General features: G+C 41.8%; 2 protein-coding genes across 5 annotated transcripts in view; one reads left to right on the forward strand and one right to left on the reverse strand.

The window, feature by feature from the left end:
• Window positions 1-3,329, forward strand: part of ntn1a (netrin 1a) — a 43,981-nt gene extending 40,652 nt beyond the window's left edge. For both annotated transcript variants that reach the window (XM_019862435.1, XM_019862436.1), the window contains one exon: window positions 1,966-3,329. In XM_019862435.1, coding sequence (XP_019717994.1) covers window positions 1,966-2,297 — 332 coding nt within the window. In that variant the 3' untranslated portion in view covers window positions 2,298-3,329. The remainder of the gene's footprint in view (window positions 1-1,965) is intronic.
• An 822-nt stretch (window positions 3,330-4,151) lies between these two features.
• The window catches only part of stx8 (syntaxin 8), a 30,183-nt gene continuing 15,369 nt past the window's right edge, over window positions 4,152-18,965 (reverse strand). The window contains exons 7-9 of one of the 3 annotated variants that reach the window (XR_002167308.1): window positions 11,196-11,297; window positions 4,711-4,861; window positions 4,152-4,634 (exon numbers count right to left, since the gene is read on the reverse strand). Coding sequence is in view for 2 of the 3 variants with exons in the window: in XM_019862439.1 (XP_019717998.1) it covers window positions 4,797-4,861; window positions 11,196-11,297 (167 nt within the window). In the remaining variant the exon portion in view is untranslated. Of the gene's footprint in view, window positions 4,862-11,195; window positions 11,298-18,965 lie in introns of all 3 variants that reach the window. The other 2 variants (XM_019862439.1, XM_019862438.1) reach the window with 2 other exon arrangements.

Genomic DNA, 18,965 nt, shown 5'->3' on the forward strand with positions numbered 1-18,965 from the left:
CCCACCCCAAACACTGTTGTCCTTCCCGCCGCATTCCTGCGAGCGTCCGTCTGCCGTGCCATTCAAGGTGTGGATAAGATGTATGACCTCTCCCCCTTTTTCTCTCCTCGCCGATTGAAGTGCTCAACCGAGCATCCCGCGGAATACTTGACGGGCGGGCCGATCGGGGGGTTGTTCCACAGGGATTTGCGGTTGCTAGGGCGGCATTTTAGAGGCGCCTCCAACCCGCCGACGGCCCACAATGTCGTGAGAGTAGCCTTATCGCTCGCATCGGCATTCAACAGCAACAAGGGCAATGAGTTTCATCAATGTCGGCGTATACTGTACGTACACCGTTCCCTGCAGAAACCATCAGTCATCACAGCACAGGGCGCCCGCATGTGGTGCGTTGCATGAAATGGCTTAGATGTGCTGGTATCCAGGGATGACCCCAGTGGCATCCAAGCAAATGCAAGTAAACATAATGTGGTTATTTCCTTGATTTTTGGGACCAGGGAATCTGTGTGTTGGCAAGTGAGGTTTACACACCAAAGTTGGGAATAGGGAGAGGTTCCCTCGGCTGTCATACATAATGACCCTGTCAACTCAACTCAACTGTATTTATCGAGCACTTTAAAGCAACCATCGCTGTTTTCAAAGTGCTGTACATGGAGCAAAAAATAAGTCGCACAAAATAATAATAAATACATTAAAAAACAATTAAAAATCCTGTGTGCTCTAAAAATTGTTTTTCCTGCGCGCCCAAATAAAAAATGAATCTATCTATAAATTTATATATGAGAGAGAGACTTTTATTTAAGCATAAGCGTAAAATAAATCTTTTTTGATTGCCCCCCACAACAACAACAAAAAATCCTCTCACCAAAGCCATCAGAGTATACTGTCCGCAGATCCACAACAGACCAAAGATAATATCCCATGTCACTATTCAAGCACACCACAGGACAAAAAGCGAGTCTGGGCTTTGTTTTGAAAAGATCAGCAGGAGAGCCGGGCGGCATGCTGCGCCACAAAATGATGCTACAAGCCTCTTGGGGTGACATGTCCAAAGAATCACTAAGGGGGTCCCAAAAACGAGAGGAGGGGTACAGCCGGTGACGATGTTCAGCGGCATTGTAATGATGATGGTACGGAACAGCATGCTGTGTGGCAACAGGTCGGTGCAAGGTGGTGCAGGGGTCCATAGAACACCGGATGACTGTCAACAGAATGGCCTCACGGAGGAACACGTGGTAGCAAAGGTCTATTCAGTTGCACTCCGGGACACTCGGTTAATTCCACAATGAAGGGAAAGAAAAATCTTGCTTCACAGCGCTCCACTTCCATAGTATAGTAGATACAGCGGAAGCATAATGGGAGCTAATAGCAATTAGCTCAATATCATTCATACGATACCATATAGTTTTTGCCGGGGGAAAGTTTGTTTTAGCTTAATGCTAACAAACATTGCAAAATATTGTTCAGATGCTCACTGTTAGCATCAATAGGTGTGATTTTACAAACAATGAGCATGAACGGAGGTTCAACACATGCAAGTAACGTGACAATACTCACTGACATACATTGTTTTATATGATATATAATCGTATACTGTAGTCTTCTTCATTTGTCTCCATGACTGTATTACACTGCCTCCTGGTGGCCATGGCGGGCACACCAGAACAAACGGCACAATGAATTGCAGCATTAAGACCGTATCTCACTCGAGTGTTAACGAACGTAGCAAATATTTTTTGTTTTGTTTTGGGCTTTTTTTTGGGGGGGGGGGCATCGTTCATTAACGGTTGCAAAAGATGGCAAATACGATTTCCATTCTGCCACCAGATTGTCACTCTGCGAGCTGCATCTTCGAATGCACTCAACGATTCAGTTAGCATTGTATTATGACGCGTTGGCACACTTTTCCAATTGATGTACTGAAGTAACAACACGGTTCACGATTACTCACTCCCCTTGTGTCTGCAGCTGTCCAGGTGCACATTCTGAAGGCGGACAAGGCCGGCGAGTGGTGGAAGTTCACCGTCAACGTCATTTCCGTCTACAAGCAAGGCGAGAGCCGCATCCGCCGGGGGGACCAGTTCCTGTGGGTCCGCGCCAAAGACGTGGCCTGCAAGTGTCCCAAGATCAAGCCCGGCAAGAAGTACCTGCTGCTGGGCAATGACGAGGATTCCCCTGGTCAGAGCGGCGGCGTGGTAGCGGACAAAGGAAGCCTGGTAATCCAATGGAGGGACACGTGGGCGCGCAGGCTGCGGAAGTTCCAACAGCGTGAGAAGAAAGGAAAGTGCAAGAAGCCATAGATGGGGGGAAAAGACGCAGTGCGAGTGGGATTCCAGAGGAAAGCTTAAAATTGTTTTTTTTTTTTAAATGAACGAAACAGAGACAGACAGAAGACTACCGTCGAAAGAGACTGTTGACGTTGCTGCTTTTTGGTTTTTCGTTAAGTAGCATGAAAAGAATCATTTAGGAATTCTTCTCGAGTGAACTTTGGTTGAAGGAGCTCACCTCACAGATTTGGTTTGACCCTTTCTTTAACTTTGACACCCATCTCTTGCGGAATTGCCCGTTTTGCACCTAATACCAGTATGTCACCAATATATACTACTTGTTGGTTTTACAGTCAGTATATCATTTTTTTGTGTTGCTGTTCTATTGGCTTGTTCAAAAAGCCACTAATCACCAGGGAAGATTCTCCTCTGCATGGTTTTGTTTTTGGATGTTTGGCCGACAGGACAACTTGTTTCATGATGAAATGCAAATGCAAAAGGTTTCAGGTCAACACGAACGATTTTGGGATTCAAATGTTGAACACTTAACCTGGTTGTGCTTTACGTTACAATGAAATGCATTGCCTTGATTCCGTTACATCATTTTTAGATCCAGACTTCCCAAGACCAGGCCGAGAGACTGATTCGGAACCATGTTACAAGTTCTGTCACCGTTTATGAAAGCGGGTCAAAGTTCAATTAGGCTCTTGTGGAACGTAGATGAAAAGGGCCGTCCTGCATCTTTTCGATGTTTCCTACCGCCAACACACCCGATTCGGCTCTCGAGGACCGGATTCGGACACCCCCGGGGTAAAAGGTACATATTAATGTCACACTTGATATCCAGGATTTTGTGATGTTTCTTGACAAAAATATATTGGTTTACACCACTATATGTACAAAAAAATAAATGTATATGTCATTATATAAGGCAAAGGAAAGCAATATTCTTTCACTTGACTTAAGAACTCTAGAGGTAGTGACTGATCACGACCTAAATAGCTAGGTAGACTTTCAACATGCAGATAGGTATGTATTTAATTCAGTTTAATCAATGTAAAAAAATGGAAAAAATAAGAGAGATAAATTACAGGGAAAAAAAAAACGTATTTTTGTTTATTGCAAAAATTCTGTAGATTTCATCCAAGAAAACAAAGGAAACAAATCAGTAAGGTAACCTGCTATTCTTTAACTAAATACTCATTAAATGATCAAAAATCAACACTGATTTGGATTTTCTTCATTCAACATCTACAAATGTTCTCATTCCTGTGAAAACACACCATGCCTCACCTTCGTTCGCAACGCATGCTGCAACCTGGCAACGGGTGCCATGCGGCATTATGTTGCTCTTTGAACATTTATTTGATTGCATTTGAAATTGGATTTAGCCACCACAAACAAATATTTACCAGAATGTACATGAGTACGTTTCGTAAAGAAAAGCTTTACTGTAAACCACATGACACGATTGAGGTCCCCTTTCTCCGAATGCCAGTAATATGATCCAAATCTTACATCAAATCTTGCAAACTAAACACAGGGGCTCTGATATATGATTTAAAAAAAAAAAAAAAAAGGAGAACAACTTTTCTAGTCCAAGTATGACTCAGTATTTTAGGTGTAGTATTTGATCATGAGCCATTTTCCTCTGTGCAATGATTCATTACTCCACTTTTTTTTTTTTTTTTTAACCAACTGCTGCAAACACAATACATGAACATGTTTCTTTCATGGTTTCTCTTGCAACATCGTGTCAAAGGACAGCGTTGGTCCACCATGTAACCTTCCACATTTTCATACCACCCAGAGAGCTTGCCGTCAAAAGTGTTGCTTTGTGTTCATACTATGAATTGTAAATGCTGTTTAGTTGTCACATTTAAAGCCCTTTTTTTCTCTTTTTTTGCAATGTTGTTTTTACAATGTGTACTAATATATTATGGTTATTATATATAAATATATGAATATATTTAATTACACAAGCCATTGTGGATTTCTTTTTTTCCCCACCTTTTTTTTTCTTAAATGTGTCGTCATTGGTGAGACTGTTCCCATTAATTCAAGAAGGAAAATTATAACTACTGAATATACCAACCTGGTAGAAAGGCAGATTTTCAAATAAACTCTTGTTACACTGAAAAATATGTGGCCTTTTGGTGTCTTTAATTATAGATTTATATGCGCTTCTTCGGATAAATCAAACAAAAGTCCATTAAGATACACTTGGCAAACACAAAATCTTGAATTAAAATACAATCAGCAAGGAAAAGTGGCGTTGTGAAGTGTAAATGTCATTAAAAAAAAAAAAAAAAAAAAAAGATGACCTGAATAGCGTTGGATGGGATCTCCATTAACAAAGTGACAACATTGCTGAGGAAAAAAAAGGGAAACTTGGATTTATTCGTGATGCACATACTTGAGGTTAAGGATTCTAAATAAAATCAACCTCGAAGAGAGAACGTCTTCATCTGCGTTTGCATCCTACCATTCCCTCATCCAGAAGTCATCTAAGCATGTCGGCATCCACGCTGGCTACACCGGCCACACAGCCACCACGACAATCGCAATGAGAAGCAACACAATCACCACCAGCATCCCTGAGGAGGGGGAAGAAAAAACAAGAAAAAAAGAGGGTATTCAATCAGAAGACGCATTTTAAAGGTTGACGGAATAAATGCGCACAACTTCACAAAATTACCCAACAGGTGTGGCGTAAAGTCACAAATCAGATGATGGCAATAACGCAAAACAAATCTGTGGCTGGATCACTGTAATCGCTAACAAAACTAAATGTGGATTCCACCACCTGACACCAAAGTGTGACCATTATTGATTTGACCGAAGCACAATAACAGCAACTCGACGGCACTTTCAGCAAATTCGCAAATGCCAAACCGTGACTATGCAGGACAGGAAAAACGATAAGCCGCGATCTCAATATTCGGTCCCTTCCCCATCTTGCAACAACTTTTAAGCCACTAAACAGTGGAAGGATTAAGAGAGAGATTGACATATTTCTTTTGGTCATTAAAGTAATATTGATTAGCGCATTTTCCGCACTATAAGGCGCTTCAGAGTATAAGGCGCAGATTCAATGAATGGCCTATTTTAAAACTGTTTTCAAATGCAGAGCGCACCGAATTATAAGGCACATAGAATAGAAGCTGCAATCGTGGCTGCGGTGGCGTTATGCGTCCACCCAATGGAGCTATGCTAAAGGGAATACAATACAATACAGCTTTATTTATATCGAGCTTTCACAACCACTGCAGCTGGAACAAAACACTTTACAGAACACTTAAAATACTACGTCCAAGAAATCAAAATATTGAGCTATAAATAAGACACATCGGATTATCAGGCGCATTGTCGGCTTTTGAGAAAATTGAATGGTTTATAGGTAGGCCTTATAGTGCTGAAAATACGGCACTCGAAATTTCAACTCAAGAGACTGGGGTAAAAACACATTCATGGAGGTGTGAAGAGCCCTTTGGGGCTCACCGCTAATTTCTCCTTGATCCTCGAACAAGCCTTATGAACGGATCCTCTCACCATACATCGGTATTCTTCTCCTGATGACATAACGCAAATTACACGCATTCACCAACCGCCGAGGTCTTATTGCGCACTGTGATCGGCATGCGTTTGTGACTCTGCCCCGAGTGGATAATCACTTTTTTTCCCACTGATACTATGGAAGCAGGGATGAATCTGTAAACAGGCCCTCACACAGCCACAAAGTGTTTTGCCCTGAGGATGGGAAAATATCCCTTTCTATTATTTTCAGCCTTTATCAATAATTAAAATACACCACAGTTGGAATTGCGGGGGAGAAAAAGGGCAGACGTCTGACATACTGTATGTCTGTATTTAAACAATCCCCCCCCCCCCACCATTAGTATAAATGAAGTTTAGGGTCTGCATGCCCCCCCACCCCCCCGAGAAACCCCAAGTGGTCTGTGAGTAATCCATTCAATTCAAGTCATGTGTGCGCAGTGAGACGTTATCCAAGTAACTGTTGTGATTCATAAAACCTCCTCCAAGGACACGAGCATTAACCAGATGCCTCCCCTTTATTATTTTCCCATTAGAATGGCCTGAGTGAAGATTCCAAACAACTGCGTCTTGGGCTGGGCCGAAACGCTGTCGAGAGTCCCGTTACGGACTCGAGACGTCCGCTGTTATTAAAGCATGCGGCTGGTATTTTGCCCGGGCCTTTCACTTCAAGTTTACATTTCTCTCATTCTTTGGCCTGCCGTGCCTTCGTTCCCACCCGGCAGCCTAATTAGTCGTCTTTCCCCAAAGGGGGAAATACAGGGTGAGTTGGTTTGAAGGCATTCTTGGAGAAAACTACGCTTGTGGTCCTCTCGGTGGTCTGATTAAATGTATCATTGCTTGATTTGGCAGCTTTCAAAAAAAAAAAAAAAAAAAAAAAAAAAAGTCGAGAATCCAGTTTGTTTTTGCGCCAAGCACGGCGCATACTTGTATACATTATAACTTCACTTTAATACATACATTAACAATGATTGATCCAATATCTGTCGGCAATCCCAGTGACAACAAAAGAATTATGATGGCTGAGGTGTGTACCATAAGCATGTGTTGCATTTCCACGATTCTCACACTGTAATACAAGCCAGACTTTGAGCCACATGATGACCCTCCTCCTCGTCTCCTTCGAAAAATCATTGCCCATCTCCGACTAAACAAGCCCCTCTGGAGACTAAAAATGTGCTCGCCAAATAGATTCCGAGTCTTCCGCGACAGTGATGCTTGAAGGAGACGCTCTGTGTCTGTGGATGGATCGACCACCCAAGAGGTCCAGAGGCCCATCTTAGCCATTTTCAGACACATCACAAGACGAATCGCAGAGAAGCAACAAATAATTGGTGTGAGTGCCAGACAGGCGCAGGCAAACCCTCAACCGCCCACACTAGTCACTCCGTGCTCTCCGCTTGTGGTTCAAAGACCTCTTCGGACCACAAAAAGGATCCGATGACCCCAAAAGAAAAGGGGCACATTTTATGGAAATAAAGTTATCCTAACACGCCAGCACATCGGCGCTTTGGCAGCTTTCTTAACGGTTTCTGGATGAAACAAATGAAACAGATAACATCAAGATAATGTGGGGATAAATTACACTTCAGACCACCGCCCTGGCATTGCAGAACACCCTTATACAGAGACTTGCCTCATCTGTTATGGTTCTGATGCTACCAAGGCAGAAAATTCCCGGTTGATTTTGTCCCCTCATTTTACTTTGGGGCCGGTAAAAAACAGAGCTGAGGAAACTGAAAGCAAAATGGCAGCTTTTACAGACACTACATTTGTTTCAAGTTTCCGACAGTAGTGAGTACATAAAGACACCAAGCACCAAATCGAACAAGTCTTGATCTCATTTACATAAATGACTCTTAAAGGTATTGTCAGTATAGATTATTTGCCAAGCATTTCACCAATACAGTAGTTTGCTTCCAGTCCCACGTGCACAAGTTGACTTTAAATTGCGTTCAGGATTACTGGGCTATCACAAATGGTACGTTACCAAATGTGGATTAGCTCTGAAGAGAAGGGAAGTGCTTAAGCGCTAATGATGTTGCCTGGTCGTGATGTCTAAGCTCCACAGAAACTCATACCACCTTCCAAAGGATTTCTTGCTCCAATAGCCTAATGGATTCAAAAAGGGATTCAAAGAATACCGGTACTCGAAAAGTACTCCGATACTTGTTTCCAATACCATGTGGGGATTTTTTTATTTTATTTTATTTTTTTTTTAGTATCGGTATTTTAGGAGTGACAGTGACAGAGCTGGCTCCACGCACCACTTAGCATCTGCACGGCGCTGTTTCACGCCAAAAGTAAAAAATGGGCAGAACCTTTCTCACTCAGATGAACTGTCCAAACAATAAGTCATGGGGTGGAAAAAAAAAAGAGAGACAAAAATGATTTTTTGGTGATAAATAGGCTTTCTTCTGTAAAACAATTTTTAAATGTTGCAACAAGGCAAGAAATCTCAGTCGCTGCGAGATATAATTTGGGTTTAAAAATGCTAACTAGCACTTAAAAATATTTAACTGAGATTCTGTCAGTTGTTTCTTTTATTATTAATAATTTCCATTAACACTCTCCACTCCCGAAAATTGTTCTCAACTAATAAGAAAAATAACAAAAATTGAAATTCAAAATTTTGACATCTACTTTACTGCTCTCAAGATATTAGTTGTGGACAGTTGTTGATACCCCAAAAATGTATATTCTAGTCAACCAAAAGCTCTTTCTCTGCTTCATACAAAGACGGGCACCAAACAACTGCAGAGACAAAGAATGGAAAAAAAAAAGAATGATGTAGAGGAGCGGAAGGGAAAATTTTTCCATTCGCATAGAGGCCAAACGCACAGCAATATACAGTGAGCAAGCATGTATGCACAAGGACACTGTTTTGCATGCCTCCAAGTACATTTGGGAATGGACACACCCTGAAAAAGGAATGATGTAGATGTATTAAAATGTATTACACACAACAGCGGTGAATGTAGTGATGAAGGAGAGTGGCGGCCCTGGGATCGACAAATAAGCTCACACTCGGGCACCATGGGGACATGGCCAACAGAGTCAAGCATTTCAGGGGCGAGACCTCCGTAGTGTCTGCTCTGCTTCTGTTTCGCCTCTTTGACTGCTAACAGGCTCTCATCCCACAATAAAGCGCGATTTGCTTAAGCAATACTGCCCGAGTTCAACGGGCAAACGGAGGTCAGCTCACGCATTCCAGAGATTGGCTCGAGCCAGCTGCAGTGATTCCCCCTCCGAGAAGCTGTTGACCAACATTTTTTGGAAAGGCCGCTGAAAGCGTTAAACAACAATTGAAGCGGATCTGGGGTAATGACGAGCACGAGTGACACATTGAAGTAATTAACTCATCAAAACCAATCAAAATTGAAGACATCGGGCCACAGTTAAATCCCAATCCTCGACCCATGAAGTAGGTGTCTCATTAGAATGTGTTACCGTATTTTCCGCACTATAAGGTGCACCTAAAAGCATTCAATTTTCTCAAAAGCCGACAGTGTGACCTATAATCCGATGCGCCTTATATATGGTGTCACAGTGTCTTTATATTCCCCATTGAGTCGTTTGCCTGTTAGTGCAGGGGTCCCCAACCTTTTTTGCCCCACGGACCGGTTTAAGTCAGACAATATTTTCAGGGACCGGCATTTAAGGTGTGGCGGATTAATACAACAAAATAATATGGTATGAGCTGCATGAAAACTGGTGTTTTCGAAATATAATAATAAACACAAGGAGCGTCTAATCTGGTCGCAACACTCTTATCGCTCTGGTAATGTTTAATGCCTTCAAAATACGATACAACGCAAATTCAAAGTGCATGAAAATGACGACTCACCACAGCCCCGAGCTTGATTTTCTGCAACCAGACGGTCCCATCTCGGGGTAATAGGAGACAATGACACCTCAAGTGTGTGGTTTATGTCGAGTCTACTTCGTAATTTTGTTTTAGTCGTCGTTGCTGCAGAAACTCCACACCTCACACAGGTAGGATGCCGGAAATAGCAACAGTGCTATTGTGGCGATCTCAGAGTATTCAGCCATAACTTTGATCCAGTTGTTTCGAACGTACTTTTAAGGCCACCGTCATTTGCGATCTCCAAGCAGCTTTTTTACTCATTTTGCGGGCTTCAGCGTTTTGTTTATGAGCGTCATCGGTCACCTGACCGAGAAGTGTGCCTTGACGTGAGTCAAGCGTGACACAGACGGATGTAACAGAGAATCCGGTAATTTTTCAAAATAAAACATATTTCGCATTCCGAAATAAATAAAACGGAAATAAGGCAAGTTCTTTCTGTGCGGCCCGGTACCAAATGCCCTGCGGACCGGTACCGGTCCGCGGCCCGGCGGTTGGGGACCCCTGTGTTAGTGTGTTCCTATGCCATCTAGTGGTGAACGAATTGTAACCTAAAAGGGTTCTACCCGACACTAATTGACAACACACACTCAAACAGACAACTACTCTGTGAGGTCTGCACAACCATTATGAAACGAAGATAATACCAAAAGCATAGTTAACTAGTGACTAAACGAAGGAAGAAGGAGACAAGCAAGACTTCTAAGGATATTTTGTGTATGTGAGCCCACGAGATTTGGGTGCCTTTTTGTTGAATCGATTGTCTTCATAACTTTTGTCTTTCATTTATTGTTTTGTAACCCCATTTGTAGTTATATGTTTCATGTCCGTGTTTGTGACCCCTTCTAATGGCTTTGTTACAGCTGCAGTGGTTGTGAAGGCTCTATCTAAATAAACCTGTATTGTATTGTATTGTATTCCCTTTAGCGTAGCTCCATCGAGTGGGTGCAAAGTGCAACCATTGTCATTATTGTGGCTTCTATTCTATGCGCCCTATAATGCAGCGCGCCCTATTTATGAAAACAGTTTTAAAATAGGCCAATCATTGAAGGTGCACTTTATCATCCAAAGTGCCTTATAGTGCAGAAAATACAGTTGCTATCTTTCGCAAAAAGCTAGACAGTAAAATTTTGTTTTCTCATGCACTGCTCCATCTGTATTCTGCTCGACAGTTGACCATACCAAAGACTTCAAACGAATGAGTGAGACCGATAAATGTTGGAATGTTCTTGAGGTGATTTATCGACCCCTGGCCTGACTTGAAAATAACGATTGAGACCAATAAATGTGATGAAGACGCTTACTGAAAAAAATAAATCAAGTCAAGGTGATCATCAGCACAGTTGCCCTCTGCTGACTATTTGAAGGAAACAATTCGCGGCACTTTTCCATGACATAGTCACATTTTTAACACTGAGCAATTGCTCTAAAATGCACTTTGGCGTTAATGTATCAGACTTTTTGAAGCCAATTGTCAAGTTTTACATCATAAAGTGAAGAATGCAACTCACCACAGGAGGCGGACTTTTTCTCCACCAGCTGCACTCGTCGTGTCTCATTGCGAATGCGGCCATCCGTCTTATCCACGAGATGCGAAAGGTCATCGATGATTTCTAAAAAAAACAAAAAGGGCCATTTGGTCAAGACAATTTTGCCTATTCGTCTCAAACAAAGTATGATTGAATTCACAACAACATTGTTTTATTTTCTTAGTGGTGCAATTTAAGGCGTTAGCAGAATACACATTGAAAAAATTACATTGGTCCAAAAAATTTTGAGAGATTGTTTTCAAGTAAACCTTTCCAAAAGTTTTCTCTCTTTAACAAATCAGTTTTTTCATAAAAATAATAATGTAATAAAAACAATACGTCACACAGTGATATATGTATAGAGTCACATTTATGAATTAAGGATTAGGTTCAGCAACAGAAAGAAGAAAGAAAAATTCCTGAAACATCATTGCTGTAAATTACAACAAATGGTAAAATCTGTATTGGACAAGCTTTTATTGGTCAAATTTTAAAACAAAAAAGGAAAATCTCTCTCTCATATATATATATATATATTTTTTAAATCACACTCAAAAATGCGTCGAGGAACTCCTAATGCCAGGTTTGAATACAATTAGCTGTTGCCCAGTGTTACTAGCTTTAGTACAAGGGTATCAAACTCATGTTTGTCGCGGGCCACACTGTAGTTACGGTTTCCCTTGGAGGGCCGTTATGAATTTTGGGAAACCATATAAATGTTAAATCCCCTCCACATATTACATACACAGCGCACAACAAATTGATGAATAACTACTTGTCAGAATCAGAAGTCAAGAATAATGACTTATTGTGGATTACATGTGACAATTTGAAATTTTGGTTCAGACTTTAGCAAGCATCATGGAAATTGACATGCTTGATTTGCTTTCGCGGGCCACATAAAATGATGTGGTGGGCCAGATATGGCCCCCGGGCCTTGACTTTGACACCTGTGCTTTCGTAGATTCATTTTAAGTTTCAATACAGAGTTTTTATAAGGACAGAATCCGGTTGTTAATATAAGACATTTGTCTCTGGAGATCTCTGGATAACACAACAATCCCGTGAAGTCATGTGTCAGCCCATTTCAGGGAGAAGCCGGCTTGCCACATGTAGGCACCGATACATTTGCCCTGCGTGCCATTGCAATTAGTCATAAGAGTTTTAGCTTGCCAGCTTTTTAATTTTGGCTTAGCAATGGCATTTAAATCCACGGGGGGGCGGGGGGGATTCACAACCATGCCAAGATGCTGAAATGACAGAACAAAACTTTTAAGTACAAAACCAGTACAGTATATCCCTTCAGTGCAGCACTGTTGGCAAGTCAGGTTTGTAAAAATAGAATTTCTTATTGTAACCTTTGCTTCCATGTGTGACAGCTATTTGCCCTGGCTTGGATCTGACGGACCACAAAGGGGCCCGGTTTCACGCAAGGTTTGTTTATTTAAAATGCGATTGCACTGGGTAAACCTCCAAAGCCACAACGTGTTGGAGCGCGGCGTGTGCATGTTAAGTACACCCAGCGTTCGCAAGCGTGAAACTATCACACATTCAACAGTGTATACGTCAGACCACGAGGAACAGCTACAGTCCCCTCTAAAAAGTATTGGAACGGCAGGGTTCATTCCTTTGTTTTTGTTTTATATTGAAGCCGTTTGTGTTTCACATCAAAAGATGAATATCAGACAAATGTTCAGAATTCCAGCTTTGTATTTTGGACCAGATTGTAAGTAGAGAGATGAGTCACAAAAGTTCTGGAGCAAAGTTTTATGGACTGATGAGACTGAGAGTAACTTCTACCAAAGTGATGGAAAGGCCAAAATATGGAGAAAGAAAGGAGCTGCTTATGATCCAAAACCCCCAAGCTCATCTGTGAAGCATGGCGGAGGTAATGTCATGGCTTGGCCTTGCATGGCTGCCTCTGGAACAGCCTTCACTCATCTTTAATGATGATGTAACTCATGATGGTTGCTGCAGAATGAATTCTGAAGTCCACACAACCATTTAAAGTAAAATGCATCCAAACTAATCGGGAGAAGCTTCAAAAACAGAGTGACGCGAAACACACTGCCAACACAACAAAGGACTTTGTCAGGGAGAAAAGACTGGCCAAGTCAATCACTGGACCTTAACCCAATCGAGCATGCATTTTACCTCCGAAAGAGCAGATTGAGAGGAAAAAGCTCCACAAACAAACAAGAACTGAAAGAGGCTATAGCAAAGGCCTGGAAAAGCATTTCAAATGAAGAATGCAATCATCTGGTGAAGTCAATGAGTCACAAGTTGGTTGCAGTTACTGCAATTCAGGGTTATGCCACCAAATATTATATGTTATTCACTTTAAGTTAATTTAATAATGTCTATTCCAATATTTTTGGAGGGGACTGTATTTCCGAGGACTGCCATTTGTATTGTCTGTGAAAACGAATGGGCAAACAGATGTAACAAATGGAGATGATGCAACCAAAAGAAAATGATTCATTTCAGTCTCTCTGCTTCCAACCATCACTCTGTGCACAAAACAAAACCGATAGCATTTAGTGCCGCAGGAACACACCATCACAAATAAATAATGCGACCAACGTAGCGGCCGTGGCTACATTGGCTTGCTTACAATACACATTAGCGAGGGGTGTGGCTTTGGTCAATGACTTGAGAGGGGGATAGAGTATTGAAGTGAGGCTGAATTTAAATCTTGCGAGCAGTCCGGAAAACTTCCCTTTAACTACTTTTGGCTGCAATTTCAACACAGTGAAATTCTTTCTTTTTTCAATTAAAGTCCCTGTAAAAAAATAATTCCAGACCCAAATACCAAGAATTCTGCCACCCCGGTCACAGCCTTCTGAGACAGCGTATCCACCCTTGACCAGAACAGATGAAACCATGAAATCCATTCACACTGATCAGTGCCTAAGCAAGGAAAAATGGCATACATGCGTGCCGTAATTAAATTCAGCCCCATGTAGTACGTCTTCTTAGCTAGCGCCGCAGCTTTTATGTCTTTCTAACCACGTGCGTGAAATGGGCTGCTGTGTTTCACGTTGTCACAGGCGCACACAAATCAGCCCTTCCAACATCTGGCCTTGTGAAGCGCTTGGTCGGACACATGTGGTGAGATTAGTCTCACTGTTGGAAATCAAACCCCTGCCACACTGACAGCCTCCCAGAGCCAACAGGCTTGGGGAGGTCTTTGAATGCATCACTGAATTTATTCCTCTGGGGGAGCAGTTTCGCCGAATGACGATGAACGTCTTGTTTATTTGTGTTACGACGCAATACAATCATGCCACCAAGCAATACAATCCATGGCAAGGTCAATCAACGGTCGGCACAGCTGTACTGCATCTCAGCGCTTCAGAAACCATTTTAATGTTATTCCATCAAAACCATCCCAAAGGTGGAGTTATTGCTGTTCTCTGTCAAAGCTTTTGCTTGAAAGAAACAGGCCAACATAGGCAGCACTGACTTACATGTCGCTGTAGAATAGCCTTTCCTTCGCCTGGTTGTAGGCTGTTTGAAACTGAAACCGGCTGTGTGTGTGTGAAGAGTTTCACCTACGTTCACCCCTGGATCTGCCAATGCACGTGACAGACACCACACCGAACAGCCGGTTGATGGACGACTTAGTGAAAGTTGAACCTTTCTTTGACTCGCAAGACACATCAAAGAAGAGCCCAAAGAAATCTTGACAATGCTCACATTGGTTCCCATACATTGACTGTTGGGTTGATGCTTCAAAAAGAAGGATCATTTGATGTATTGTAATAATGGCTAATAATTACGTGAAAGGCAAATTATGCTTTTTATTTATTTTTTAATCCTTGGATTGAATACATTTCCCATACAGTGAAGCCACATTATATATGCGATAATGAAATTCATAAATATTTAGCAGCAATTGAAGGAATATTGTCCACATAAAATATATAAAATAGATCTGAGTTTTTACAGACAGACAAACATGTGATCTGCATTGATATCAAAGAATGAAAGAAACAGTGTGACTACGTTAACAGCTACCAAAGTTTTGGCAAGGACCATCATCTGCCCGTTTCTTTTTTTTTTTTTTTTCTTTCATCCCATGTAGCCAGATGCCACCAAACAATGTAAGCGTGATAAGCATGAGGGTGGCAGTGGCGGAGCAGGCGGGGGTGGACCACCCTGTCACTGGCACTAGCACCAACGCCAGCTGCCTTTGCACTTCATCAATACCGGCACACTTCATTAGCAACGACACCCAGGAGAAGGTGATGTATTGAGAAGGAAGTAAAAAAAAAAATGTTTGGACTTGTTATCATCTTATCAATCAGAAGGATTGTTATCAGTTTGAACATTAAGCAATGATGGCAAAATGGTTGGCTCACTTAAAAAAAAAAGCAAAGCAATCTAAATCACCAACACACTTTCAGAGATTATGTTTGGTCATAGAAAAAAGAAATATGTGGTCGCACACAGTCATGTAACTGGCGATGTGACCGTATTCCAAATTAACGGTTGCTTGATCCACATCAAGATTTGACTTCAGTCCTCAAGCCAAACAAACTACGAGAAGGGGCTTCAATACAAACTGGAGTAAGCAGATGAAAGCCAATGAGTAACTATCGTAAATGCCACCTCCAGACTTAATATTAGCAAAAGGAATATTCTGGGTATTAAAACACTCACCACCCAGTGCATGTTAAGTCATGCATATTATTTTGACCCATTGAATACACAGAGCCGGGGATCCAGAAACAGCAGGTTTTACAGCATGCTTGCCCATGACACACATTTGAACTGGATTATGAGTTTAATAAAGAAACAAGTGGGGAGCACTTAAAATTCCAGGGTGGCACATGAGGTGCGTGTAATTGCTGAAAATCTCAGTGAGTATTTGTGGATAATTACGCTCAACCTGCGAAGGGCCAGAATAAATGTTTAGCCAACAGCACGGCTGAAACAACTTCCCATCCCAAGTGGAAACAGTCCTTGTACATTTGCTTGTGGACAACTAGGAGAGGTGCAGGGCTCGAGGAAAATCGCAGAAATATGATGTAATAAGACCTCTACACTTCACTGGGAGCTACCAAACCGTAGCAATTCATCAACAACCACAGTTATAATTCTGTAAATACGTCGCTCTATCCAAAGGAGAAATACTGCAATTAAACAAATCCTGGTTAGGAAGTAGAACTAAATTTCCTTCATGGACAATGTGTGTGTGTGTGTGTGTGTGTGTGTGTGTGTGTGTGTGTGTGTGTGTGTGTGTGTGTGCGTGTGTGTGTGTGTCTATCTATCGCTGGAATATTTTGTTGCTTTGTAGCCTTTCAAGATAACTACAAAAATAAATACAATTATAAAAAGCCTTCCCCTCCACGCCCAACCCTCGATTCCAATCAGCTAACAAACGATCAGGCCCGATGTCCGCTCCACGTAGTCTCAAATGTTACAATGATGAGGCAATGACGACATGGTTGGACCAATATGATGTGGATTCTGCACTCCAGAGCAAGAACCACTTACTGGTTTTGCCAGTGGAAAAGGATCAACGGCGAGTCGAGCTGCGGCAAGCTGAGTACGTTGTAGAGTCATGGAAAAGGGGCATTAGAGTCAGCTGAATGGCCCGTTTGTCATTTCTGCGTAGTTTCCATGGCAGACATGTTGTATACAACCAGTGAGACCACAGGAAGTGCAAGGAAGTGAACCGTCATCTTCCCATGTTGTGGTTTGGGTGCTATCTACTTAGATTTTTGATGTCTGCAGAGAGCTCGATAAATGAGGCGCGTTATGAATCATCAGCAACAGTTGGCAGGGCAACAGTGGCGCCGTCAGAGGTCTCGTCCTCGCTAAGTATGCAGCCAGTGTGCAGCGCAGACAGAAGGGCAGATTACAAACACTAATAAACAGCATGCTCTCATGCTTCTTAACATGCTGCAGACGCAAGAGGCACACGTTGGGAAATGCCCATTTGGGGGGAATAACAGTTCATTATTGGAGAGGGTTTTTTTTTAAGTGCTGTAGTACTTTAAATGGAATTACAGGCTCCCCCTGAATGTTCAGAATTCCTGTAGCTATAACAATGACGTATTTAATACATACTACAGCCCAAAAGACAAAAAATAGCCAGTTTCTAAAACCCTGTAGAATTGGGTCCAATTTGGTCATATCCAGCGACGGATTTCCCCACTTTTCAGGACACCTGAAAGCCATAAAACCAAAGAAGGAACGAGATTGATGTGTTTGTTAAGACCTCTAGTGCCCACGAGAGGACACATCGGTGTACTGAATCAGGAGAACAAAAGGACCTTGATTTTAAAACGCAACCCAGTGATTTCCTCTTTATAACAGGACATGGACAACTGGTGATAAAGTTAATAAGGAAGCATTTATATTTGCCGGGCGGCTCACTAGATCTGCTGTCAAAGGAAGCAACCCGAACGGAATAAACTTGACGGTGCTGAGTTTGAGCATCGTATCAGATTAGACACGTGCAACGTTATCAGATGGCGAATGAAAGCGTCAGCCACTTTTACGTTCCTAAAAGCGTGACACATTGTTACATGTGTGTGGCGTGATTGAAGTCTCGCTGCGGTATCAGCTGGGGAAACGCGTCGCTTTGAAGGCTTGCTGATTTGGATCGGCTAAGTGCCCACTTCAGAAAAACATCGCTCAGATGCGGGGACAATGGGCTCTGTATGTTATGTCTATGCAGAGGTGTCGATGTGCAATACATAATAAAACAACGGAATGACTAAATTTGAGATTGATACCATTAAACTAAAATGTGTATTTCATTGACACTAACGGAATGTTAAATGCCCTACCGAGTTGAATGGACTTAATTTCTAATTAAAAGTCATTTGGATTGCCTCACTATATCGGTGTCATATCTCATGTGTGAATAGGACTGTTTTGTGGCCAAATTCAAAAAGAGAATTCAACATTTTGTTTTAAATATTTCTTAAGGAACCTCTGAAAATATTTGTGCATGACATTAGCAGGTTAAAATCCCAATAAATCCTAATGGCAACCAGCTCAATTGTTTTTGAGAGGGAATCAATCCCCTTGAAAATATAGACGATGTAACAAATATTTTAAAGCTAAAACATATACAAATCTTGTTCTAATAATTGCAGTGGACCAACGTTATTGAGTCAGCTTTTATTTTTTTATGTTCATAAGTGTCGCTTTCCCTCCTCAAATGCGTTACACCTGTTGACTTTCCCGAGTTCCAACTGTGTCATTTTGACCCCATTTAGTAAGTCGCCGTCTGTGGATTGTTTCGTCCCTCTGCAAAGTGATCTAAAGCTCCCCGAGAGATCGCTGAATTCATTTCACATTTGCGTGACAGTCTTCAGCCTGCTGGAGTGATTCTCTGGCGGTCTCAGATTCAAGACATCAGCATTTGGCTGAGTCGCAAGGTCATTTTCACACTGATAGTAAGAGTCAATGGAAAAGTTCTCATCACTTGTATATTTCTTTCACAGGAATATTTTTTTATACTCAATTTCTGTACGACCAAGTTACCAAATCTCATTAAAAAAACATTCACTGACTACATCGGAATGGAAAATGAATACAGTAGCTTTTAATATATGACAAAATGATTCGACCAGAGCAGGCTGAACTAAAATCGGCGTGCACAAAGTTAAAGTGCCCATTTTACTTTTTGTCAATGATTCGAGTCAGGTTCTGGTTTTGATATGACAATGGAACGTATTTCTGAGGTGAACTAGGGTTACAAAAAAGCAGAGCACGGAGCACATAAATGAG

The sequence above is a fragment of the Hippocampus comes genome, unplaced genomic scaffold, assembly GCF_001891065.2.
Source record: "Hippocampus comes isolate QL1 unplaced genomic scaffold, H_comes_QL1_v1.1 scaffold7, whole genome shotgun sequence".
Taxonomy (NCBI): Eukaryota; Metazoa; Chordata; class Actinopteri; order Syngnathiformes; family Syngnathidae; genus Hippocampus; species Hippocampus comes.